At 38.5% G+C, this 25,970-nt stretch overlaps 1 protein-coding gene across 1 annotated transcript in view; it reads right to left on the bottom strand.

The window, feature by feature from the left end:
- Nucleotides 1-16,685: 16,685 nt before the first annotated feature.
- The window catches only part of NFKB1 (nuclear factor kappa B subunit 1), a 141,449-nt gene continuing 132,164 nt past the window's right edge, over nt 16,686-25,970 (bottom strand). Inside the window, exons 17-20 of the mRNA XM_044681629.1 lie at nt 23,333-23,491; nt 22,794-22,966; nt 18,877-19,057; nt 16,686-17,489 (exon numbers count right to left, since the gene is read on the bottom strand). Coding sequence (XP_044537564.1) covers nt 17,320-17,489; nt 18,877-19,057; nt 22,794-22,966; nt 23,333-23,491 — 683 coding nt within the window. The 3' untranslated portion in view covers nt 16,686-17,319. The remainder of the gene's footprint in view (nt 17,490-18,876; nt 19,058-22,793; nt 22,967-23,332; nt 23,492-25,970) is intronic.

The raw sequence follows: 25,970 nt of genomic DNA, 5'->3' as shown, positions 1-25,970 counted from the left end.
TTTGCGTTTTTGTACTCACGGGCTATTATTAATGGCTTCAACTTCCTAGTCTCTTGAATAAATTTTTTGTTATCTGTTGAATAACCTGTGTTAAATATTGAAAATAGTTCTAATTTGAACTATAGAATATAGTTCTAAACTAATAAACTTATTCATTACAATATTGGAACTAAATTACCAAGGAGCCATTCTGTCCCCCGTGATTCTTAATATAATTGATAAAGTGGTCTTAATACCTTTTAAAGAAAAGAACTAGTCTGTCCTACATGATAGAGGACTATGGTAGGCATTCTTTCTACCATAAAAAAAGAGGAGATACTATTTGGAGCTTTGGATGGAAAAGGGAAATAATTCTCAACTAAAAGGATAGAAATGATCATAGAAAATAAAATGTACAATTTTGTTAATAGAAAATTGAAAAGTTCTTTCACAAACAAAATCAAAGCAGTCAGAAAGGTGGGTGAATTGGCAAAATTTTTGTAGCAAATGTCTATAATAAAGTTCTGATATATAAGACATATAGGAATTTTTTTATAGTTTTAGAATAAATTATTTTTGTAATTGCAGAGCATTTTTCCTATGGTCTTTCTCCTTTTCTCAGGCTCTTCTCTTCCAAAGGAAAAAGAATAACAAAACCCTTTATAACAAAAAAGAAGAAAGCATATTCAAGCAAACCGAATTCCCCATTGGCCATGTTAAAAAATTCATCTCTCATTCTTTATTCCTGTTAGAAAATGGGTAGTATTTATCATTGCTCCTCTGGAATTTTGGTTGATGACTGCACTGGTTAGAATTCATAAGTCTTACAAAATCGTTCACTTTTAAAATATTGATTTTATTGTATAAATTGTTCTCAGGGTTAGCTTATTTCATTCTACATCAGTTCATACAGATCTCATTAATCTCTGAAACACTCCTGTTCATCATTTCTTATAGCATAATAGTATGAGTTAACCATTCACAATTTGTTCATTTCCCTATTGATAGCTATCCTCCTTAGTTTTGGGAGCTTTTTTTTTTAACCCCATAAAAGGAAATGCTTTACTATTTTTGTATCACAATCTTTTTCTCTTACTTTTGAAGTATAGGCCTAGAAATGGTATCTCTGGGTCAAATTTTGAGACATAGTTCCAAATTGCTTTCAAGAATGGTTAGACCACAAACAGTGCATTAATGTGTCTATTTTCCTGAAGTGCCTCCAACATTTGCCATTTTCATTTTTTGTCAACTTTGCCAATTTTAAATATGAGAAATTAGGCCTCAAACTTGCGTTAGTTTGCATTCCTTTATTAGTGATTTGGAACATTTTTTTTATTTAAATATAAATAGCTTGGGTTTCTTCTTTGAGAACTGTATTGATTTCTTTGACCATTTATCAATTGGCAAATGGCTCTTATACTTATAAATTTGAATCAGTTCCTTATATACATTTATGTATATTTGTATTTATATACATAAATGTGTAATTGATACAAACACATAAGAACAAGAGCCATTCCACATTTGTGGAATAAATGTGGATAATGGTCAACATCTGTGAAACATATTCAAAGGAAGAAATGCTATCATCAGACATATGAAAAAATGAAGCAAATTGCTAATACCTAGAGAAATGCATGTTATAATAAATCTGAGGTTCCATTTCACCCAGCTGATCAGTAAAGATGACCAAAAAATGATCATCATAATTCTTAGGAGGAGAACTAAAATTATTTAGTCAGTTGTGACTGAGTAGATACACTAATGCACTGTCAGGAGAGCCATATGTCTTAAGAATGGATGACTCTAATAGATTCAGAAAAATCTAGGAAGAATTATATGATCTGATGAAGAGTAAATAGGGTAAGAATTTATGCACTGAAAATGTTTTAATGGGAAGTAGCTTAGATTCTAGGATTCTGATCAATTTGATGACCTAAATAATGACTCCAGAAGTCTAATGTTGAAGTCTGCTTTCCACTTGGTAGAGAGGTGATGGACTAGAGGGGCAGAATGAGACATACATTTTCAGATATAGCAAATGTGTTAATTTGTTGTTTTATTTTTTCTTTTGACATTACTTATTTGTTACAATGGAAACCTTTGGGGAAGAAGTAGGGGATAAAAGGAAATCATATCAGTGAAACCTATGAAAAAGCCTATATAGAAGAGAACAGAGGGAAATTCAGAAGGGGATGTAGACAAATTAGAACAGTGTTGGTACTACCATATTTGTTACATACTTAAAAAAGCAAGTATATATAAATTCAGAATTTCATATAACATCTTTTCTGCTTATCTGTTAAACTAAATATTTTAGTACTTAAGTTAATTTTAAAAATTCAATGCTAAACTTCCCCATTTTCTCCATTTTTTAATGAATGTCATTGCTGATAGACATTGTAAATGACATTATACCATTTACTGTGATGCTGTTTGTACATTGTTCTACTTAACTCTTCAGTTTTGCATTTCTGGAAAGATTTCTTGGATAAATAAACACTCAAGAAAGATCAAACAACTATAGCTTTATCCACACTGGTTGTGAAGCCTGTGTTTGAGCATTGGAAATGAGAGCCGCCACTTTACGTGAGTAACAATCTGTCATTTCAAAAATGTATCTTAGTATCCCTCATCTAACTCAACAAATTAAATAGGTATAGAGGCAGTAGGATTAGCGGGGAAGGGCAGGCGAAGCTCTGGATTGAGACTGACTTGGTCTCTCCAGGATGAAAGACCTGGGAAAGGGAAAATCCTCAGGGTTACCTGCACCCATTATCCTCCACCATTATCCTGCACCCTTAACCTTGTTATCCAAAATAAATACCTGAAAAGGTCAGACTGTGTTCAGGTTCATTTGGGAGACTGTTAGAGGAGAGAGCACTGCAGCCAAGTCAGACTGTGTTCCCTTTTTAAGCCTGACCACCTGTGGTGCAGAGGGGGAGGCTTCTGTGAACCCTGTTTATAACCACATTGAACCGGGTCATCACATACCCCACCTTGTGGGGTAACCTCTCCTTCAGCCCTCCAGGGTTCATGCCCTCTAGGGTGCCCCAATTTCTAAGGAGATCCCCATAAAGTCTCACAGTGTTAGGGGGTTAGCTGAGAGTGAGAAGGGGACTGATATTACAGACACCACCCTGATTCCTAGCTACATTCCCCTCCTCATTAACACCCCCTAATACACCAGTAAATCTTGACACTGGGAATACGAGCCCAGGTTGGGCCATAACTATGTCAATGTCATAGGCAGTATGGCTGTGGAAAGTGCTGGAATCTTGGAATCTTGAGTTGGGGGGCGCAAGTTTAAACATCAGCTTGTCCCCTTGCTACATTTGTATGATCTTGAGTAAATCACTTCAGCTTTGTGATCTCTAAAATAAGGGAAGGGAGGAACTTCCGTCATTGTTGTCGAGTAATTTCGGTTGTTTCTGACTGTGACCCCATTTGAGGTTTTTTTTTGGGGGGGGGAAGATATTGGAGTGATCAGCCATTTTCTTCTCCAATTCATTTTACAGACAAGAAAACTGAGTCAAACAGGGTGATGTGACTTGCCCAGTGTTACACAGATAGAGTCTGACACCAGATTTGAACTCATGAAGGTGAGTTATTGTGATATTAAGCCCAACTCTCTATCCACTGAACCACCCAGCTACCATAACAGGGAAGCAGAAGACCTCTAAGGTCCCTTCCAGCTCTCTATGTCCCTAGAACTCTCAGATGACAAGTTGAAAGGCGTTTAATGGGAAGCTCCTATCTTTGGAAGGATTCCTATTTGGTTAGTTATATCCTTGGAGTGGGCAAGTGGGGCTGCTGTGACTGTGTGTATGTATTTAAGTGAGCCAGCAGTGTAGCACTTGTTTTATTTTGGGACATTTGCTTTTGTCTTTTAAAATGAACAAAATGGGCTTCCAGGTAAGCTGGAGGTGTTTCATAGGGGATCTGCATTTCCAGAAGGATGTGGAACTCCTAATTGGTAGAGAGACTATTGAGTAAAACTCGGTGCCTGTCTGAGGGACAGTTGGTGCCACACGTGGTTTTAGCCTTGTGGAGAGTCACCGGTGGAGACAGAAGCTGCAGAAGTGTCAGGGAAGTTAAGTTGACTCCAAGCAATTGAAAGGTCATGGTACAGTTCAGGGAAGGAGCATGCTAGAAGGTTTATGAGAACTTGATCAAGCTGGTGAGAAGGAACAGAAATCTATAAAGGACTGAAAAATCAGAACTCAAGGAAAGTTCAAAGTACTTTAAATCTGAACTGCTGAGCTTTGAGAATACAATACGTGGGGGAGAGGACAGCATGCCTGACTTGCGGTCAGGAAGCTCTGGGTTCAAAACCCATCCCTAACACGTAGTAGCTGTGTGACCTTGGGTGATTCGTGGCCTTGGCTGGACTCTAAATTTCAATTTTCTCATCTGCAAAATGAAGTTTAGACCGAGTTCAAATCTTCCAGCTGTGCATCTGTGATCCTATGTTGACAATTCAAGAAAAGAAAAGAAAGAAACCCCAAAGTAACTCTGTTTTTGAGTTTCCAATTTCTTATTAGAGTTCAGTGCACACTAAGCTTTTGCTCCAGTGGCCTGGAGCACAAGGTTTGAATCTGTCAAGCAGCTTTTTCTGATCTCTGCTTTTTGGGCTACTTCCTTCCAGTCCATCACTGCTGTCTTCACAAAAGGGTGACATTTGAATGCTTTATAATTAGATTTAATTACCATGGATCTCTGAAACTTGGCTCAAGGCATCCTGAACAAACGACTAGGGAAAGGGAACAGATGAAAAATTTGGAAGAATAGTGGTCTCTAAATTTTTAGATTGTGTACCCTTATAATTTTGTGCATGTATCCCCAGTACAAATTTATGTAGTATATACATGCAATATCATGCTAGTAATTATGCATATTATAAAACCTGAAAATGAAAGTTAACAGAGGATAAAATATAGACTAATATTTGACCCTAGCATGCATAGGGAGTCACTGGAATTTCTTGATTAGTATGAGGATTTTTTTTTCACATACAGTCTGGGATCTGGGGCAGAGATACCATCCAGTCTGCTGCTTTTTGCATTTTATTTGTCTTTGGGAATCCCAAGGAATGTCTTCCTTTCTAAAAGAATTCAATTAATAAATAGAGTCAAGAGTTCTTTTCCTGTGTGTATGTTCCCCATGATGTTGAGGGTGGATAGGTTGATGGGCTACCTCTTAATTAGCTATCACCAATTAAACATGTTTTCAGATGGCCAAGGGAGGGGCTGAATAATGAACTCCTAAAAATCTATTTATTAGGATTCCTGACCCAGCTCAGGTCACGAGAGAGCTGTGGAGACCTCTTATTACTTGATCAGTTATGATACTAGCCTAAACAATAAACCTGATATAATCAATAAATTTATATTATTATCCCAAAATCAGTGTGTCTCAAGAAAGTTTTAATCACAACAGTTAGAGAGTGACATGGTCAGCCCTGCACTTGAGGAAAATCACTTTGTTTTATCTGTGTTGAGCAGTGATTCCCAAAGTGGGCACCACCACCCCCTGGTGGGTGCTGAAGTGATCCAGGGAGTCAGTGATGGCCACAGATGCATTTATCTTTCCTATTAATTGCTATTAAAATTTAAAAAAAAATTAATTTCCAGGGGGCTAAGTAATATTTTTTCTGGAAAGGGGGCGGTAGGCCAAAAAAATTTGGGAAGCACTGGTGTTGAGGATGGATTATAGTAAGGAGAGTTCAGAGGTAGAGAGATCTTTTAGGATGCTAAGCATGGACCCAAATATGAGAAGACACTTCCTTCACTCCTTTGCGGAAGGCAGAGGTCCATGGAGAGTGATGGGGAATATTACATGGATTTTCTGACTTTTTAATGTATCAATCAGTTTTGTTGGTTTTTCTTCCCTTTTTTTCTTTAAAAATATTCTTTGTTGTATGAGATGGTACTCTGCGATGTCAGAGAAGGAGGAATATTGGGAGAGATTTAAATAATAGAAAAAAAAGACACCAATAAAATTTATTTTAAAAAAGATTACTGGATGCCTAGCATACTCTATTTTCTTTACTTGTTATTAGAGAAGAAGATGCCAAGAGTATCTACATATACGAGGAGCCTCAGCTCTCTCTCATTTGGAGCTGGGATGAAACCAAAAGTCTATTGTCCATTATTGGGTTCATTATTTCTTGCTTTTAGGTGAAGGACTCTGCAGATGGCTATGACCATTTGAGCACTGATAGGTCATGAGAAAAGCCACTAGGATGTCCAGGAGAGGAGACCATGTTGGTTTTGTGGCCATTCAGGCTCCAAGGAACAACCTTCAGGTCCCAACCCATTGCTGGCTCAGACACAGACTCATACAGTAGCAATGATACATTTGGATGAACTTGATGGGACCAGTTCCATATAGAAACAGTGCTAAGCCTGAGCCTACTCCACCCCAGAGGCTGAGAGGGGAGGAAATAGTTGTAATTCCTTCTTTGCTACACTTTTGAAATTCATATCCATTTGTATGTATGTATGAGAGAGACTGAGACAGAGAGAGACAGAGAAATCTTTGGTAATGTAGGAGAATAGCTTCAATTGAAGATAAGGAAGAAGTTGAGAATTTTAGAATATGGTGATAGGGTGGTACCTTCCACAGAAATAAGGAAATCAGAAGTGAGGTGAAGGTATAAATATTGTAATCAGAATCTATCTGTGCCCACTCATCCTAGTATTCTTTCCCAGTAAAAATGAGATGGGTGTATGTTTGGAGAGAGAGAAGGCTTACCACCCTCCAGACTGCCCGAATGATCAGTGGGGAATGTGGGCATTCAGTGGGCGACAGTGTGGTATTAGTTTGCTTGCAAGGATGTTATAGATGCTTGGGACATGGTTGATTTTATCCTTCCTGCCTTGAAAAGCCCATCCTGGCCTTAAAAGACCAACTATGGGCGAGAGAGGAATGGAAAAGTGTTGAAACAGATGATGTGTTGAGATGAGCCTGAGATTGGCTATGCAGGGAGAAGGTATATTGTAACCCTTCTTCTTACTCAGTTTAGTTGAACAGCCACCTCTTAGAGTCAAGCTATAGCCTCCTTGGTGCCAATCCATGGCCATAATTTTGGAGATCACTGCTATAGAGACTGAAACTGAATATTAAGGAGTGGCTTTGGTAAGGCAATAATCAAATTAGGACAGAGTTCAGAATAACAAAGGAAAGGAACCATTTCCTGGGGAAGAAGTAGAAGGCTCTAGGCTCCTTGGTCTTCTGAACTTGAATAGTTTCTGGTTTGGATACTTCTATGGAAGCATACAAAGTCCTTCCTGTCCTCCCTTTTAGAAATATTATAAGGAAGTAATTTTAACAATATTTTAGTCTGAAGACTTTGATCTAATTGGATAGAGAAATCTAATCTAATTAGTATTTCTTTAGCTATTCTAAAGCTATGCCTTATTCTCTTTTCTCAACTGAGCAGGAAGGAGTCCCTCACTGAAGTAATTAGGCCAGAGACAGGGCAAGAGGTAGGGGCTCCCTTTTGGTATTGTCTGTAGTACTGTAACATCCAATCTGTTAGTCTAATCATTCTTGCTAACTGACCCATTCGGAGCATTTTTGTTTGTTTTTAAGACTGGATCTCACCATCTTGCCCAGGACCATTCTGACTTACCAATCAGTTTGACCTACTCTGTTCCCAACCTGAGAATTAGTTTGCCCCTTTTTAGTTAACTTGAAGGCTCCCTGCTCCCAGAGACTTGCTTTATTGATGTCAAACTTAGTGTAGACTCTCAATTAATAACCCACAACAACCCAGAAATCATGAGCCTATCTGCCAACCTCAGCCTCCCCAGTAGCTGAGATGACAGGCATGAGTCACCATGCTCATCCAGAATGTTTGCACATGAGAATCTTCCATTTTTTTCTCTGCCACTCTAGGGTAGCCCATTCATTTAATAAAAATTGATTAAAATGTAACACCCTCAGTCCCCATCAGGGAGCTTTCTAAAGTCTCCTCAATTGCTAGTGTTTCCCCACCCTTAAATTATCTCACATTGACTTTGTATATAATTATACACACACATATATGCATATATAATATCTACACACATGTATTATATGTGTATGTGTTTGTAGGTTGTTTTTCCTGCTAAAATGTGAACTTGTTGGGGCAGAGGCTATATAATTTTTGCTTTAATATACTCATGGCCTAGTATACTGCCTGGGACATAGTTGGCACATAATAAATGCTTGTGGATTTAATGATAGCTCCTAGGTGTAAGGAGACACTGGGGAGGATAAAAAGATAAATGCCATACTTCCTGCCCTCATTGAACTTAAACCAATTTATTTTTTTAACCCTTAACTTTCTGCCTTAGTGTCAATTCTAAGACTGAAGGGCAAGCACTAGACCATCAGGGTTAAGTGACTTGCCCAGCTAGGAAGTATCTGAGGCCAGATTTGAATCCACATCCTCCCAACTCCAAGCCTAGCACTCTCTTCACATTGTTACCTGGTTGACACCAAAAGATTTATGTGTTATGTTAGGTCATTTTAGTCATGTCTGATTCTTCATGACCCTATTTGGGGTTTTCCTGGCAAAGATACTCGAATGGTTTGCCATTTTCTTTTCCCGCTCATCTTACAGATGAGGAAACTGAGGCAGACAGAGTTGTGTTGGAGGAGACACAGGTAGGAAGTGTTTAAAGCCAGATTTGAATTCACAAAGAGGAGTGTTTCTGATTCCAGGTATGGCCCTCTACCCTTTGTGCCTTGCTGTCCATTTACAGCCAGTTTAGTAGAATTTACATTCCTTTCTAAGAAAAATGATTTTCCAAGATTTCATATGAAAAGTGCCACAAAAGAGAAAAGAAAGAAGCTTCTCCCTTTTGGAAATCACGTTTAAATCACTGGAAGGACACAGCTAGGATCTGTGGGGTGGTGATTTCCATAAAATCCTGTAGGCTGTCTTTCCTGAGGCTACAACCCACCTGCCCAACCTTGTTTCTAGTAGGAATTAAGGTTCTTCTGAACCATCCCAGGGGGCTTTACTTTTGGTCACTGCAGAGTTAGCAGAATAGGGCAAGGAGCTGAGGAAAAGACTGACAGGAATAAAGGGGAGGAGGTTTGAAGGAAGAATTTTGGGAAGATAGGACTAATTCTTTCATGGTAAAATGGCCTCTTTTGTCCAAATCTCATTGTCTCACTCTGGTCATACAGAGCCCAATGTCATGCTTCTAAAGGGAAAGGGCTCTGTAAAGGCTAGGTGCTCGACTTAATAACAACAATAGTCACATAATAGGGTGTTTTCAGGATGACAAAGAACTTCACACATGTTATCTCATTTGATCCTTGATTTGTTGATGGAACTGACTTACCGGGAGGCTAGCTGCAGCTGATGGCCCCTAGTGTCTACTTATCCTCTTAGCTAAGAGCCCTCAGTTTCCATAAAAGACTCTTGGGCACCATTTTATTTTTCTTTTTTAAAAATCTTCTTGCAATGTTGAGACTTTCAGAGAGGTAGTCCAATGGGCTGGGTTTGTATCCCTGGCTTTCCCACTGTGACCTTGGGCAAGTCGCTTAGGCTCTTGGAGCCTCAGTTCCCTTGTCTGTAAAGTGGGGCTAATCATATTTTCACTGCCTATCTCCCAGGATTATTGTGAGGAAAGTGATTATAAACCAGAAAGTATCCCATGAGTGGAGGTTCTTGAAATTCAGCTCCATATGCCAGGGAGCAGAACTCCTTCTGCAACATACTACATTTTCCTTCTTGATAAAACTCCCATGAAGGCCACAGATAACAGAATCACAGAATGCAAGGATTGGAAGGGACCTCAATCTCATCCAACCCTCCAAAAATTAAAAGGAATTTTCCCTACAAGAGCTCATTTAAAGATCTTCGAGTAGGAGGAACCCACCAGTTCCTGATGTAGCACCTTCTACTTTTGGACAGCGTTGATCAGTAGGAATACTGACTGACATCAAGCTTAAATTGGCCTTTTAGCCACTTCTACCCATGATCCCTGGATCTGCCCATCAGGGCCAAACAAAACAAGTCTGCATTCCTATTTACAAAACAGCCCTTTAAATACTTGAAAACAATTTTCATGGATCCTTTTGTTCTCCAGCCTAAATACCCCCCAACTCCTTCACCTTAATCACATAACCCATGGACTCTAGACCCTTCACCGTCTTGGTTGTCCTGCTCTGGACATTCCCTAGTTTATCAATTTCTTTTCTTTTTTTGTAAGCTTTTAAATTTTTTATTAATAGAATTTATCCACAAGTGTCCCAACTCTTCCTTCCCTCTCCACATCACAGAAGGAAGGAAGGAAGGAAGGAAGGAAGGAAGGAAGGAAGGAAGGAAGGAAGGAAGGAAGGAAGGAAGGAAGGAAGGGAGGGAGGAAGGAAGGGAGGAAGGGAGGAAGGAAGAAAGAAAAAAGAAAGGAAGAAAAAGGAAGGAAGAAAAAAGAAAGAAAGGAAGAAAGAAGAAAGAGAAAGGAAGGAAGGAGGAAATGAGAGCTGCTTGGCATAACATGTTTTTTTATTAATAGAATTTATTTTAAATTATCTGAGCTCCTTCCTTACCTCCCCACATCATAGAAAGCATGAACTGGCAGCATTCTTATTAATTCTTGATGAAATCCTCTTCTCCCTTTGTAATTCCTGTTTCCTATAATCATTAGATATTCACCAACAATGGCTTTAATGATCCATTCTAGAAATCTCCCAGGGATTTAAGTCAAGCTCATTGACCTGTAATTTGCAGACTGTTCTCTTTTATCTGTTTGCCCTTCTCTCATCTTGCCTCTCATTTTTCGTGATCTCTGTCAGTAGTGTTATAGGGGCTTCCAACTTTGATGCCCTAAACACTAGACTATAAGTCAGAGAACCTGGATTCTTGTCCTAACACTATCACTATATCAGTGGACAAATTATTTACTCTCTCCAGTCCCCAGTTGTCATATCTGTTCATTGGGGTTTGGACTAGGAATCCATTTAGGTTCTTACTCTATAATGGTAACATTTTTATTTTTCTGGAACTTGGTTACCTCTACTGTCTCATCTCTGTGGGCTACTGGGGAGAATTTTTTAAAAAAATTCTCCTATCCCTTCTTCACGCCCTGCCAGAAACTGGAGATGAGAATCTAGCTATTAGATCTGGCCAGTTTTTTTTGTAATTTGGCTACCTTGTTCCCCAACAATGGGCTACAGCCCAAGGCTCCAGCTGTTCTTAAAGTGTTACACACACACACACACACACACACACACACACACCTTTCCTCTTACCTGAAAGACCCTCTATATAATAACAGCGTCATGGATTTTAAAGATAAGGAACCCAAAGGGTATATAGGTAATATGAGGCCACACAATAAGAGCCAGGGCAAAGAGGAAGATGGTTTTCTGTTCAAACCATTAGACCATCTTATTTTCTCTTGTAGTTCTTGGTCTGAAGTCTCTTTTCAGAATAATTTTGACTTTCCATCCTTTTCTATCTCCTAATTTTAATTTATAATCCGGAAAAACTTCTCTAGACTTTCTGTCTCCCTACAAAGTGAAGAATTCTGGCTTCAAAGGAAAACAAAACACTGGCTTCCCAGATAAGGTTATTATAGCTGTAAGGGAAGGGAAACCCCAAAAGGTAAGCTGTGATCTAGCTTTGTGGGGAGGACCTTCCCTGAAGGAGCTGAAGTCATTGTGGCTTTTACCCCCATCTGCTGGTACCATCTGAAAATGACTCCATCCCATGGAGGTGCAGAAGGAATTGGGAACATTGGTAACCAGACTCTCAAGTTTAGGAGCCCTGGACGAGGTAGATTAGAGGAAGTAAAAGAATGAGGAGGTTTCTGGAACAGAGAGAAAGAGCTTTGGGTTAGAATCATTTTACTCTGGAAGCTAGGGGGCATCACACTTAGACCCTTGGCTGCTGTGACAATTCTTTACGTTAAGAGCTTTCCCAAATGAAAAACAGTTAGACCATGGGGGATGAAAAACAAGAACCAAAATTACTGGGTGTTTTTTTAGTAAAAAGTCCATAAATAAACTCATTTTTAAGGGAAAAAGTTAAAATCAAAGTAAAAATTGAAGCAACACAAAACATAATTTGGACCAAGTGAAAGAATGCATTACAGAAATGATTTAAAGTGGCATGTGAAAAGTACAATTTCCAGGTTAATCTTGGGACTTAAAAGTAGCACAATAGCTGTTATATTTCTCACTTCCTTTTAATAAGCTAGATTCCCCTCCTCCCCCCAAATGGGAAACCAAGAAACCTACAACTTTTTTAAAGCAATTTTTAGCAATTAAAATCCAAACTACTGGGGGCATCTGAGTAGCTCAGTGGATAGAGAGCCAGGCCTAGAGATGGGACCTCTTGGGTTCAAATGTGACCTCAGACACTTCCTAGCTGTGTGACCCTGGGTGAGTCATTTAACTCCCATTGTCTAACCTTTACCACTCTTCTGCCTGGGAACCAATACACAGTAGTGATTCTAAGACAGAAAGTAAGGGGTTTTTATATTTTAAAAAATCTAACCAATTTTCTGAAATGTTTGTCTTATTTTAACCTGAAATAAGCCTTTCTTGATAGATAAATGCATAAGCAGTTTATAGAGAAAACCCATTAGGGAAGTTAAAACTGGTACAGGCAAAGATAGTTTAAGAAATAAGAGAACTGCCCATGTCTGAAGAACTTTGTAATCAATTCAGAAATGAAAATCTTCTAATTTGTATTACAAATGAGTTGGGCATCTAATGCAGTTAAATATACTAACTTGATTATAATATATGTGTGTATATATATTTATATATACATATGATAAAAGTTGTTGAAATTGACAGGGCAGATTTGTTCATAAAACCCATTGATGGCAATGCTCAGTCAAGAGGAATTTCTAATGAAACTGCTGGATTTGGCTTACAATCCACAAATCAAGTAGAAAGAAAAGCTCATAAAATATGGAGACATAGTGCAAGAAACCAAAGCCCTATGGGGACTGGTTGAGATGCATCATATTTCTATAGTTCTTCCTGCTCTCAGCATGCTTTTGATGAGACCAGGGAGGACTTAGAAGTGAGGAAGACCAGAGTTCTAATACAGCCTCAGATACTTACCACCTGTGTGACCCTCAGTAAGTCACTAACCCATGTCTGACTCAGTTTCCTCAAATGTAAAATGGGGATAATAATAGCACCTCCCTCATGCGGCTACTGTGAGGATCAAATGAGACAATTTTGGTAAAATGCAGTGCCTGGCACACAATAGGTGTTTAATAAATGCATACTCCCTTCACCAAAAACAAAACAAAACTGCTACAGTTTTAAAATTATAAATGATTGAATGGGGGAAAATTGTATTGGAATTAGATGAAATACAGGTCTACAAGAACTAGTTTGAAATTCTCCTTGTATAACCTGGGTACACTGCTTCATGCCCAATCACCTGTATCGAAGAATGAATTGAGAAGTTACATCCAGTTTTTTAAGTTGTTAAAAAAAGAGATTGACTTAGAGACAGTCCATGAGGTGATATTTTTTTCTAAGACAGTTCCACACTTTTAATATGCAGAACCACATTTTAAAAAATCTTACCAGTTAGATAAAATGGAGACAAGAGAGAAGCAGAGGAAAGAACATTTTGATAGCATCATAAAACATGCTGGATTTCTCATGCCAAAGGGTTTGGAAGTTTTTGAGCTAAGCGCTCCTCCTCATCATTTTTATTCATGATTATTATTACAAAGATGAGGCAAATTCATTTTATCACAAATTTCCTTCTGAAACTTACAAATATGGTGGACTGTTTTTTTTTTAAAAAAGCTTTTCTTAAGAAATCGATGATTATGATATACTCAAATTCACATTTGGTTCCTCAGTGTTAAAGGTCCATTTTTGAGAAAGTCAAGAGTTATGGCTAACAAATTTATGAAATAATATTTTTATGTATTTCTCAATCTAAAAATCTGTCTTAAAATATAAGAGAAATGCAGACCAAGACATATTATATTTCACTGATTTCTTTTCCTTTGTTCGAGTTGTCTTTCACAAAATGACTAATATGGAGAGATATTTTACATTATTTCACACGTAAGCCCAAAAAAGAAAAAATGAAAGAAAGCAAAATGCTGCTTTGATCACTTGATCTACTTGACCAATCTCTAGGAGCAATTCTCATTTTAAAGAATTAGTTATTTCAGGGCAGCTAAATGGCTCAGTGGATAGAGAGCTAGACATGGGGACAGGAGATCCAGGTTTCCAATTTGGCCCCAGACACTTCCTAGCTCTGTGACCCTCAGAAAGTCGCTTAACCTCCAGTACCTAGCCCTTACTGCTCTTCTGGCCTTGGAACTGATATTTAGTATCAATTCTTCTTTTAAAAAACAAAACTCTTGAAATAATAAGGGAAAAGACTTGCACAAAAATATTTATAGCTGCGCTCTTTGTGGTGGCAAAAAATTGGAAAACGAGGGGATGCTCTTTAATTGGGGAATGGCTGAACAAATTGTGGTGTCTGCTGGTGATGGAATATTATTGTGCTGAAAGGAATAATAAACTGGAGGAATTCCATGTGAACTGGAATGACTTCCAGGAATTGATGCAGAACGAAAGGAGCAGAACCAGGAGAACATTGTACACAGAGACTGATACACTGTGGTAAAATAGAATGTAATGGACTTCTCTACTACCAGTAATGCAATGACCCAGGACAATTCTGAGGAACTTATGAGAAAGAACACTATCTACATCCAGAGAAAGAACTGTGGGAGCAGAAACACAGAAGAAAAACAACTGCTTGATCACATGGGTTGATGGGGGTTATGACTTGGGATGTAGACTCTAAACGATCACCCTAGTGCAAATATCAGTAATATGGAAATAGATCTTGATCAATGACACATGTAAAACCCAGTGGAATTGCATGTTAGCTACGGGAGGGGTTTGGGAGGAGGGGAGAGAGAACATGGAACCATGAAAAAATTTTCTTAATTATTCAATTAAATAAAATTAAAAAAAACTCTAACCTTTCATTTTAGAATCTAAATGTTCATTCCAAGGCAGAAGAGCAGTGAGGGCTAGGCAATGAAGGTTAAATGACTTGCCCAGAGTCACAGAGCTAGAGAGTGCCTAAGGCCCAGATTTGAACCCAGGACACCCCCCCAACTCTATCTCTAGACCAGGCTCTCTATCTACTGTTCAATCTAGCTGCCCTGTTTATTATCAATTCTAAGATTGAAGGTAAAGGTTTGGAAAAAGAAAGAATTAGTTATTTCTAAATACAAATTTATCAGGAACCTGTTAATTGGGGATGAATGACACATTTGATCTGATTTCATCTAAACAAAAACAGTTATCAGACTCACTCTTGTGGACAGGCATTCAAACTTTAAAATCTTATTTTGTTATGCTTACAGGTGAATAAAGAGTCCTCCATTTTATCAAAGTGATACACATCTTACTACAATATTGTTAACTTTTAAAAATTTTTATGTTTATACTAGTTTGTTTTTATTACATATATAGTATTGTATTTATATTTTATTTTTTTACTTAAGTGAAATGGGGTTTTCTGCTGTAGCTATTAAAAAAACTATAATGGTTGAAGAAGAAATAACAACATGACATCATATTTTGAGGAACTTAGATGGTGGAGGGTTACAGTTGAAAAAATGCACTAGACTGAATCCTCATGGGGAAGTCCAGAAGAGAAGAAAATGTAAGATATCTCTTAGGAAGTAGGCATAGAGCCTCAAGTCTATCCATCACCTTATCAGCCTGCTTATTATTTTGTACATTATCCATGCAAACATTAAAAATAACCTAATTAATAAATATGTTCTGCATGGAATAAATGATAAATTATTAGAATGATTAAATTATTATTATAAATGATAGTTGTGAAATTCTATTTAAAATCAAATATAAGCTAAAAATAATTTCTTTATGAAGTGTGGGTGAGGGAACATACTGCCTTAAATGACCCCCCTATATAGACAGGAATAAGCAGAGTGAGATTTCAGTAGGAAATCTAAGAGACTGGAAGGGAGGACTGGATTTGAAAAGAACTAAGGAAAGAAAGGAATGTCACTTTTAATTGGGGAATATTTTTATTTGTATCTATTTTTAATAAAGGAAGAGAAAACCATAGTAGATCAGAGATGATACTCCTGCCCTTCAAAAGGGTTTTCCCCCCTGAAAATATAGATAGAACATTTATTAAGTAGTTACTAGGTACTAGGCACTGCACTAAAAATCTTTCAGGTTGGCAAGGCTTATAAAACTGTGCAATCAGAACAGCAACTGAATATTATCAAAACTTCTTGTGAAAGTCCCTTTGGTCAACCAGCTTAATGAGATGATGTCTTGGGGAGATATTTTGGCACTCTGACATATTTCAGTTTGGGTGGTTTATGGGAGAGATTCTTCAATAGATTCAGAGATGGTTCTGTTATTTGAGCAGAGATAAAGGCACAATCTGCCACGAGGTGAGGAGGATATGAGCCAACATTCAAAATAACTGTCTTAGAGAGATTCTGGTTCATGACTATGATGACAAAGTCTCGTGATAAATTTCTTAGTTTAGAGAGGCCGATAGTGAAGCAGATATGGCAATAAGGCAATGGAATGAAGTCAGGGATTGTGTTGGGAGTGGATTCTTCAAAGATCAGAGAAGATGAAGTTTTCAATTTACTTTTTCTTTTATTATAAAAGTAAAATAAAAAATAGCATTTATAAATCCAACATTTCTCCTTTAAAGTTTTCAATCTAAAAAAATTATTTACAATTGTAAAATGCAGAAACAGTGGAAAATACCATTTTTGGTATTGATTAGACCAATGTTTAAATAGTAACTGAAATATACATATTTCTTTTAAATCAAGGGGATAACCAAAAGCAACAAGTTTTTAAAAAATTGTCCATCGAATGACTCCCACTTCAAAACACTTTTAAAAAATCTCTTTATAATTTGAATGAATAGTGAGTACTATGACTAGCTAGAGGGAGTATCTTTGGGGGTACTCCCCAAGTCTTTTAAGGGGGAGTGGGTATGTAGCATAGAAACAGCAGGGACAAAAAAGAGAAAGCAATTCAAGTCCATCTTGCTGAAAAAGTTGAAAAAGTTTGGTAAGACCCATTTCCCTAGAGAAGGCATAACCCTGGCCCCCGGATTCTGCTTTACTAGATATATCTCGTAAATGAGCCAAACTAAAATTAGTTTAAGAAATCAGAAGGAAGTTTATGATCCTGGTTTTAATCCAGAATAGTTCAAACCCAGTTCACTTCATCCGAGAACTTTGACCTTCCTTTCCTTTGAATGGTGAAATGGGATTTCAGTATTTTCATTTTCCCCAAGCTGTAAAATCCTCAACAATTCTGTTAAACTTTGCCCTCAATCGTTGTTTCCTGTCCATAGTCACAAGGCATTTTATTGAGTGTTATCAATGCGCCAGTGCTGGTCAGAGACTCAGTAAAGCTGAGTTTACGGAAGGAGGTCTCTACCCCACTGTCACAGACACTTTCGTTGTCTTGAAGTTTGCAGATGTCACCTGAGGATGGAAGAAAAAGTATAGTCGTTTATGCTGAATAATTCTTACTTGAATAGAGTATTCAGACATTACTGTCATTAAACAGCCCCCTCCCCTTTATTTCTGCCGCCCAACTTTCACTTTCCCCCCCATCTCACCAACCTAATGAAACCAAGGAAACATTGTGCCAGGGTACAGGAGGGTAAGCAAATGGGAGGAAATCCCTGTCCTAAGAGAGCTTTAAAGAGTAGAAACAACTAATTGCAAACATACTCGGTCTCTTTCAAAATATAATCCCAATGAAAATGAGAAAAGAAGGGAAGAATAGAGGTATAAGTATATACCTGGGCATAGGTATAAGACTCAAAGTAGACTTTAATTTGATATCATTGTATGTGAAGCTGATGAGATGGATACAGCAAAATCCTTTTCCTCAGTCTCCCTTTCTTTAAAAAAAAATCCTTAACTTCTGTCTTAGCATCAATTCCAAGACAGAAGAGTAGCCAGGGTTAGGCAACGGGGTTAAGTGACTTGCCCAGGGAGTCTTAACTTGGGGTCCACAGACCAACAAGGATAGATTTCAGTGTCTATGTAGGGAGGGTGTGAACTATGATGGGGGAAAAATTACCCTTTTATTTCAATAAAATTGGTTTGATTTGTAATCCTAATTTATTTTTAATTTTTAAAAATTTTCCATGATTACATGATTCTTCTTGTCTCCCTCCTTTCTTCCCTCCCACCCCTCTGGAGTTGACAAGCAATTTCACTTGGTTGTATATGTATTATCACTCAAATATTATTTCCTTCTAGTTTATTTTATGCACTTAAAAAAACATTATTCTGAGAATTTACCAGACTGCTTAAGGCATGTAGGACCCAATGAGGGCCCCTGATCCAATCTCTTTCCATTAGAATGCCACTGGTTCATACAGCTGCTTATTCATTAATCTGCAAACTTTGGAGATATTCAGGCTGGCTGCTCCCCAAGTCTCTGTTCACAGGGCTAAAGATCTTTTTGTTTGCCAATGCTATGAGCAATGGCAGTGGGGAAGTGTCACTATTCTGCAACTTGTCCAATGCACACCAGGTTAGGGGGCAGAAGACTGGGACTCTGGTCTTGGTCCTACCACTAATTAACTAAGTAATCTCAGACTTTATTTCCTTCTCTATCAAAAGGAAGGGTTGGATTATTGAGCCTCCTGGTCTCTGAGCCTCATAATTCTGTGACTCGAGGGCAGTGATAGCTGCCATGCAATATCTAAAATTAAGAAAGGCTAATCTAGGAAGTCCAAGGTCAGGAAGCAGGGGAAGGTGCCTATCTCCTGTCCACACAGGAATATGCAGACTGCCTCTCCTCTCCCCTACCCTCCCAAGACATAGCGTTTCAAATTTGTAATTATTCTCATACCTAGTTGCTGTCTTATGGAGGAGGGTGATGGAGGGAGTGAATAGATCTGTTGAGTAGGCTGCTCTTTGATTTCAGATGGGTTTACTGAGGCAGAGAAGGCTTTCTGGATGACTTCGATTGCTTCAGTATAGCCCATTTGTCTCAGGGCATCTACCAGTTCTCTTATCGTTCCCCCAGAGACCTGTGAGAGAGAAGGGAAAAAATAGCATTTCTTTGTGAGAAGCCCTTCAATTCTATTTGACAAGAAGAACTAAACCCAGGTGGTTCCCCATTGGGATGTAAGCTCTAATGCTCTACTTTCTCCTCCATAGTCACCCTATAAATACAGGAGGGACAGATGCAAATCATCAGAGTAAAGAGACCAAGAGTATCCTTTCTGAAAAGAATTCAATTTCCTGTTTCATCTCTTAAAGACCACTAAGGAAATCAGTGAAGCCATTTATAGTGAGTACAGAGAAAGAAATGCTGAGAAGTAAAACCTCCACCTAGACTGCAGCTTGGAGGATTTCCCTGCATAAGTTACGGCTCTGGTTATTGAAAAACTGCAGCTGGGGATGGATTTTTCAAAAGAAAGAAAATGACTTCATCTCCACACTGTTTCTACTCTCTGTATCAAGCCATGCTGAATTCTTAGAAATAGAGTCATCAGCAGGACCACGGGCTTCATCGGAACCACCTTACCTCGCCCACACTAAGCTCTGGCATGAAATGACATTTTCTACCTGGCAAGAATGTGCATGTCGATTATATTCTAAACCTGCTTATTCCTTTTAACAAGGTACTGAGCAGAGAGGAGTATTGGAGTTGCTTGCTTCTTTCTCTCTTCTTTTCCTGATCCTCTATCCTTTGTCTCCCTCCTCCAACATCCCCCTTTCTTTTTCTACCCTTCATTTAGCCCTCTATTGTCCCTCCTCCTCGTCTCTGTCTCCTTTTTCCTCAGAGGGTTCTATGGGTAGAAATTCAAACCCTTGTTGGTAAGCAGAGACCCAACCAGGGCAAATTTCCAAAGTTATGAAGAGAATTCTAAAGCCCCAGACACACTTACTTATACTCACTCACTCACTCACTCATTCTCTCTCTCTCTCTCTCTCTCTCACACACACACACACTCTTCTTCCCTCCCTCCCCCCTTTTCTTCCTTCCTTCTTTCTTCTCTCTTAACCCCCTCCATTACATGTAAAAACAAATTTCAACAACTGTTTTCTGACATTTCAAGATTCAGATTCTCTCCCTCCCCATACCTCTCCCTGAGGTGTTAAAATGTCTGATGTAGGTTATACCAGTGCTGTCATGCACTATGTATTTCCATACTCCCCATACTTTCCATACTGTGAAAGAAAACATAACAGAAAACTCAGGAGGGAAATAAAAGTGAAAAATGGCATGCTTTGATCTGTAATCAGGCTCCAACAGTTGGCTGTGGAGTCCCTTGGAGTTATCTTGGAACCTTGCAGTGTTGATTAAAGTTTAGTCCTTCATGGTTAATATTTCTGTTACTGTATACACTGTTCTACTGGTTCTGCTTACTTCACTTTGCTTCAGTTCATATTAAGGCTTTCCAGGTTTTTCTGAACTCATCTTGTTCATCATTTCTTATAGTACAATAGTATTCCATTACAACTATATACTATAACTTGTTCAACCATTCCCTAACTGGTTATCCACTCAGTTTCAAATTCTTTACTACTATAAAAAGAGCTGCAAAAATATTTTTGTGTAAGTAGGTCCTTTCCCCCATCTCTGATCTCTTTCGAATACAGACCCAACACTGGTACTACTGGATCAAAGGGTATATGTAGTTTTATGGCCCTTTGAATGTGGTTCCATACTGCTCTCCAGAATGGTTGGATCAGTTCACAGTTCCACCAACAGTGTATTAGTGTCCCACTTTTCCTACATTCCATCCAACATTTATAATTTGCTTTTTTGGTCATATTAGCCACTCTGATATCTCAGAGTTGTTTTAATTTGCTTTTCTCTAATCGATAATGAGTTGGAACATTTTTTCAGATAACTAAAGATAGCTTTGATTTCTTCATTTGAGAACTGCCTATACTTTAACCATTTATTAATTAGAGGATGTTTTGTATTCTTATAAATTTGAGTCATTTCCCTATATATTTGAGAAATTAAGTCTTTGTAAGAGATATTTGCTACAAAAACTTTTCTCCAGTTTTTTGATTCTCTTCTAATCTTGGTTGCATTGATTTTGTTTGTACAAATTCTTTTTAATTTAATGTCATCGACATTATCCATTTCACTCTTCATGATGTTCTCTATGTCTTGTTTAGTCATAAATTCTTCCCTTTTCCATGAGTTTGTTCCCCTAGTCTGTTTATAACATCACCCTTTATTTCTAGATCAATTATCCATTCTAACTTTATTTTGGTATATGATATGAGATGCTGGTTTCCTAGTTTCTGCCATAATGATTACCAGTTTCATCACAAAGTGAGTGCTTTCCCCCAAAGCTTGGATTTTTGTGTTTATCAAACACTAGGTTACCTATTGTTTGTTGATTACCTAACCCATTCCATTGTCTACCATTCTATTTCTTAGATAGTACCAGATTGTTGTACGTGTGTTTTTCTAGAGCTACATTGTCCCTCACTTTGGGGACATGCACAAGACCCATTCTTATTACTAAGCATACCCCAAACTCTCATATTCCAAATTTTTACTATCATCTTGTTCTAATGAACCCCATTAATCAGGGTAGTTTGCACCATACTGTAAGACCTCAGTCTAGTTTGTAGACAATGTCTAAAAAGTTGGCCAAATGAAGGCTCAGAGAGCCAGTGTGTCAGTCCATCATGACCCAGTGCTGATTGAAAAATCTGAAGCATATGGCCCAGCACTTCAGGTGGTATCTAAGAAATAGTCAAAGGAGAAGGAATCTCATCCATCCAAGGCCAGTCCTGGGTTTCCTAGGTGTAGAAATATTTTCATTTTGTGTGTTTTCCTTTTTATCTCATCTCTGAGTCCTTGAAGAAACAAGAAAAGCAGGGTTCAGCTAGACTGCAATTATGTAAAAGTTGAATGACAATATGGGAAATCTATTCCTTATCAGAGAGCTGCACTGAGGCTTTATCATCTTTGATTTCTAAAAAGACATACTGCTACAAATACTCATCTACTAAACAAACAAAAAACCTTTCTAGACAAATTTAGTAGTTTGACATTTTTCTTTTTTAAAAAAATCCTTACCTTCTGTCTTAGAATCAATACCGTGTATCGGTTCCAAGGCTGAAGAGCATTAATGAGGGTTAAGTGACTTGCTCAGGGTCAAACAGATGGGAAGTGTCTGAGGCCACATTTGAATCCAGGATCTCCTGTCTCTGGGTTTGGCTCTCAAACCACTGAGCCACATAGCTGCCCCCCCAGTTTAGCATTTTTCTACAGCAGCTAGAGAAAACATGGTGGATAGAATGCTGGACTTGGAGTCAGGAAGACCTAAGTTTGAATCCTGTCTCAGACTCTTACTAGTTGTGGGTCCCTGATGGCAAATCATTAAAAATTTTTCAGACTCAGTTTCCTCCTCTACAAAATGGAGATAATAACACCTACCCCAACAAGGTTGTTGTGAGGATCAAATATATATAAGGAGGACCAAAAGGCCAAATATTTACAAGTGCTTTGCAGATGTTAAAGGCCTGCGTAAATTCTACGAGAGATATCATCACTGTGTTCATCATCTAAGTATTATTTTCCTAAAGGCTCTGGAAAACCCTAATATGCTTGGAAACAACCTTCTCAGAGAAGGTAACTTTACCGTGACCAGGCAGGATCACCAAGTCACCAAGGTAGCCTGCCTTTCTTTCTCTGGGTCATAGGGGTGGAGGAAGCTCTGCCTCCCAGCCAGTGGGGACCACTAATGGCCAAGAGGCCAAATGCAAATGCTTAAAATGGGCCATCACCTCATAGTTGTCCATTAGAGTTTTGGAAGGAGCAGGACTCAGCCGGAAGGCATTGTTCAGTATCCCCAAGCCTAATTTCTGTGCCAGGGTCGACCAGTTTTTGTCTGGATCAGGCATTTCTAACAACTTATAAAGCTGCAACTTGGCTTCTTCATCCAGCTGTTTCATATCTCCTAAAGGGAATGAAGGAGAAACACATCTGTCAGAAGTCACAAGAGAGAGAGAGACAGAAGAAGTTAATAACGGCAGGCTCATTACCGCATTGTTCTCTCGCCATCTCACAATGGAAGCAATCAGACTATTTTATTTGAGGACCAGTCAGTGCCCTGCTGAGCAAAATTAACATGTATTTCTGTAGATTAAAACTGGGAATTCTCCCTCTTTGTGCCTCCAGGAACTTCAAACCCAGAATGAGAACTCGTGCTCAACACAGCATGAACCATATTTTTTTCCTAACAAGCACGCAACGGTAGGCTTTATTTGTGTTTTAAAATATTCTCAGAGAAGAAGAGATTCATATTCATTCCATCATGACCTACCCTGTGCCAGTAAATCGCTGGATGTTGACTCTGATTGGTATGGCTTTCCATTTAATATGTCATAGACCTGTTGGGAAGAAGGGAAAATGTTCCATATTAATGACACTGTCTGGGGGAAACCTCTTCCCAATCCCTCAGGCTCAAAGAATGCTTTCCTCACTCACCCACCCTGCTCCCATTAAAGCTCACTCTTAGGAAAGATTTATGAGTTTAGTTTTTGGGTTTGAATGAGTCCTGGGTCTCTATGTGTCTCACAGTATTGCTGGTCTGCACATGCAAGGACAGCAAAGTGAACCAAAACCTACTGTCGTGAATAGCAGAGTCTGGAAGCAATGATGGTATCTGGGGATACTGATGGCCCAAATGTTCTCAGAGATGCTCTGGGAAAGCAAGCCAGTGTGCATGCGGGGGCTGCCTGGGCTCTGCTTATAAATGCCTGAGCTCTAAACCAGGCCATGTAGCAGGCCAATGTGTATGGGCCGGGGTAATCTTATTGCTTCCTCTCAAAGAGGCAACTGGGAACCTTTGGTAGTAAGCATGCCTCTCCTTCCAGGGTTTCCTCCCCCAACCCTCAGACTTCTAGGGTCCTCATGCTTTTTTTCCTTTTCTTTTTAAAAAATTTAATTAAATTTTTTAACAATTACATGAAATAATAAATTTCTACATGAGTTTTCCAAAGTTATATGATCCAAATTGTCTCCCTTCCTTCTTCCCCCCCATCCCCAGAGCTGGAAAGCAAGTCGATCTGGGTTACACATGTGTTATCATGCAAAACTTATTTCTATATTGTTCAATTTTGTAAGAGAATTATCCCATAAAAGCCAAACCCCACAACATCAACTCAAATAAGCAAGTGATAAATCATATGCTTTCATCTGAATTCTGACTCCAATAGTTCTCTTTCTGGAGATGGATAGCATTCTTTGTGCCAAGTCTCTCAGAATTGTCCTGGATCAGATAATTCTGAGGGATTTATTAGAAATGCTATCCACATCCAGAGAAAGAACCGTGGGAGTAGAAACACAGAAGAAAAACATTTGATTGATCACATGTTTTGATGAAGATATGATTGGGGATGTAGACTCAAAACAATCACTCTATTGCAAATATTAATAATGTAGAAATTGCGTTTTAAAGGTTTTGAACAATGATACATGTAAAACCCAGTGGAATTGCTTATTGGCTACAGAAGGAGGGAGGGAGGAGGGGAGGAGGGAAAGAGCATGAATCATGTAACCATGGAAAAATATTCTAAATTAATTAAATAAGGAAAATTTTAAAAATAAAGAAAATAAAAAAATTGTCCTAGATCTTTGTATTGTGATCCTTCCACAATATTGCAGTAACTGTGCATGATGTTCTTCTGGTTCTGTTTATTTTACTCTGCTGATGCATGTAGGTCTTTCAAGTTCTCTCTGAAGACATCTTGTTCATCTTTCCTTATAACCCAATGTATTCCATCACTAGCATATATACCACAATCTGTTCAGCCATTCCCCAATCAAGGGACATCACTTTAGTTTTCAATTCTTTGCCACCACAAAAAGAACAGCTATAAATATTTTTGTACAAGCAGGTCCTTTACCATCTTTTTTTTTAAAACTCTTTGGGATCCAGACCTAGTAGTAGTTCAAAGAGTATGTATAGTTTTATAGGCATAATTCCAAATTGCCCTCCAGTCCTCAATGCTTTCTGACTTAACCTTTTAAAACTTGCTATCTAGGGCAGGTAGGTGGTTTGGTGAATAAAAAGCCAGACCTAGAGATGGGAGGTCCTGGATTCAAATTTGGCTAGCTGTGTGACCCTGGGCAAGTCACTTATCCCCCCACCCCCACCCCCAGTGCCTAGCCCTTACTGCTCTTCTGCCTTAGAACCAATGCACAGTATTGATTCTAAGACAGAAGTCAAATGTTTAAAAATAAATAAATAAAACTTGTGATCAGAGGCATGTCCTTGAATTCAGCTCTTCCTGACTCCAAATGTCTACTCTGTATCCACACTGGTAAGTTGCTTCTCAAACTCACTTTGTTTTAAGGTATAAATACTGATAAAGCTTGAGTTAATGTTATCATTTTAGGAAAAATGAGAAAAGCTTAAGCCAAAGGGAAAAAAGTATAATGGTTGAATTCCAAGTAGCTGTCAGAGGCTGGAGTGATGTTTTGGGGGATTGTTTTTAGTGTTCCCCAGAAATCACAGGACATAAGCCTGTTTGTAAGACTGGTTAAGGAAATATGGAGGACTTTTGCATTAATGGCACACCAATTAATTTTATTATTATGTGGATCACATAACATTAACTGACTTGATAATGGTGGGCTAGAGAAAGAAGGGTCATCCACCAGGGCATCCCCAAATGGGCCAGTGCTCCAGTGTTGTCCTGGCCTCGAGGCTAGTCCTATTGTGCCCTCTTTATTGGTGGGCAGAAATGGGACACTGAAATGGGTCACTCTTTCAGAAGACCTCACTACACAGCCCAGAGCCACAAGAAGCCATGCTGAGCTATTTCAGCCAAAGGTTATTTATGGCATCAAGATAAAGGGAGATAAGCATCCTTTTACTTTCTTTTCTCTTCTCTCTCTCTCTCTCTCTCTCTCTCTCTCTCTCTCTCTCTCTCTCTCTCTCTCTCTCTCTCTCTCTC

The sequence above is a fragment of the Gracilinanus agilis genome, chromosome 6 (assembly GCF_016433145.1).
Source record: "Gracilinanus agilis isolate LMUSP501 chromosome 6, AgileGrace, whole genome shotgun sequence".
NCBI lineage: Eukaryota > Metazoa > Chordata > Mammalia > Didelphimorphia > Didelphidae > Gracilinanus > Gracilinanus agilis.
This window is presented reverse-complemented; position numbering and strand designations above follow the sequence as displayed.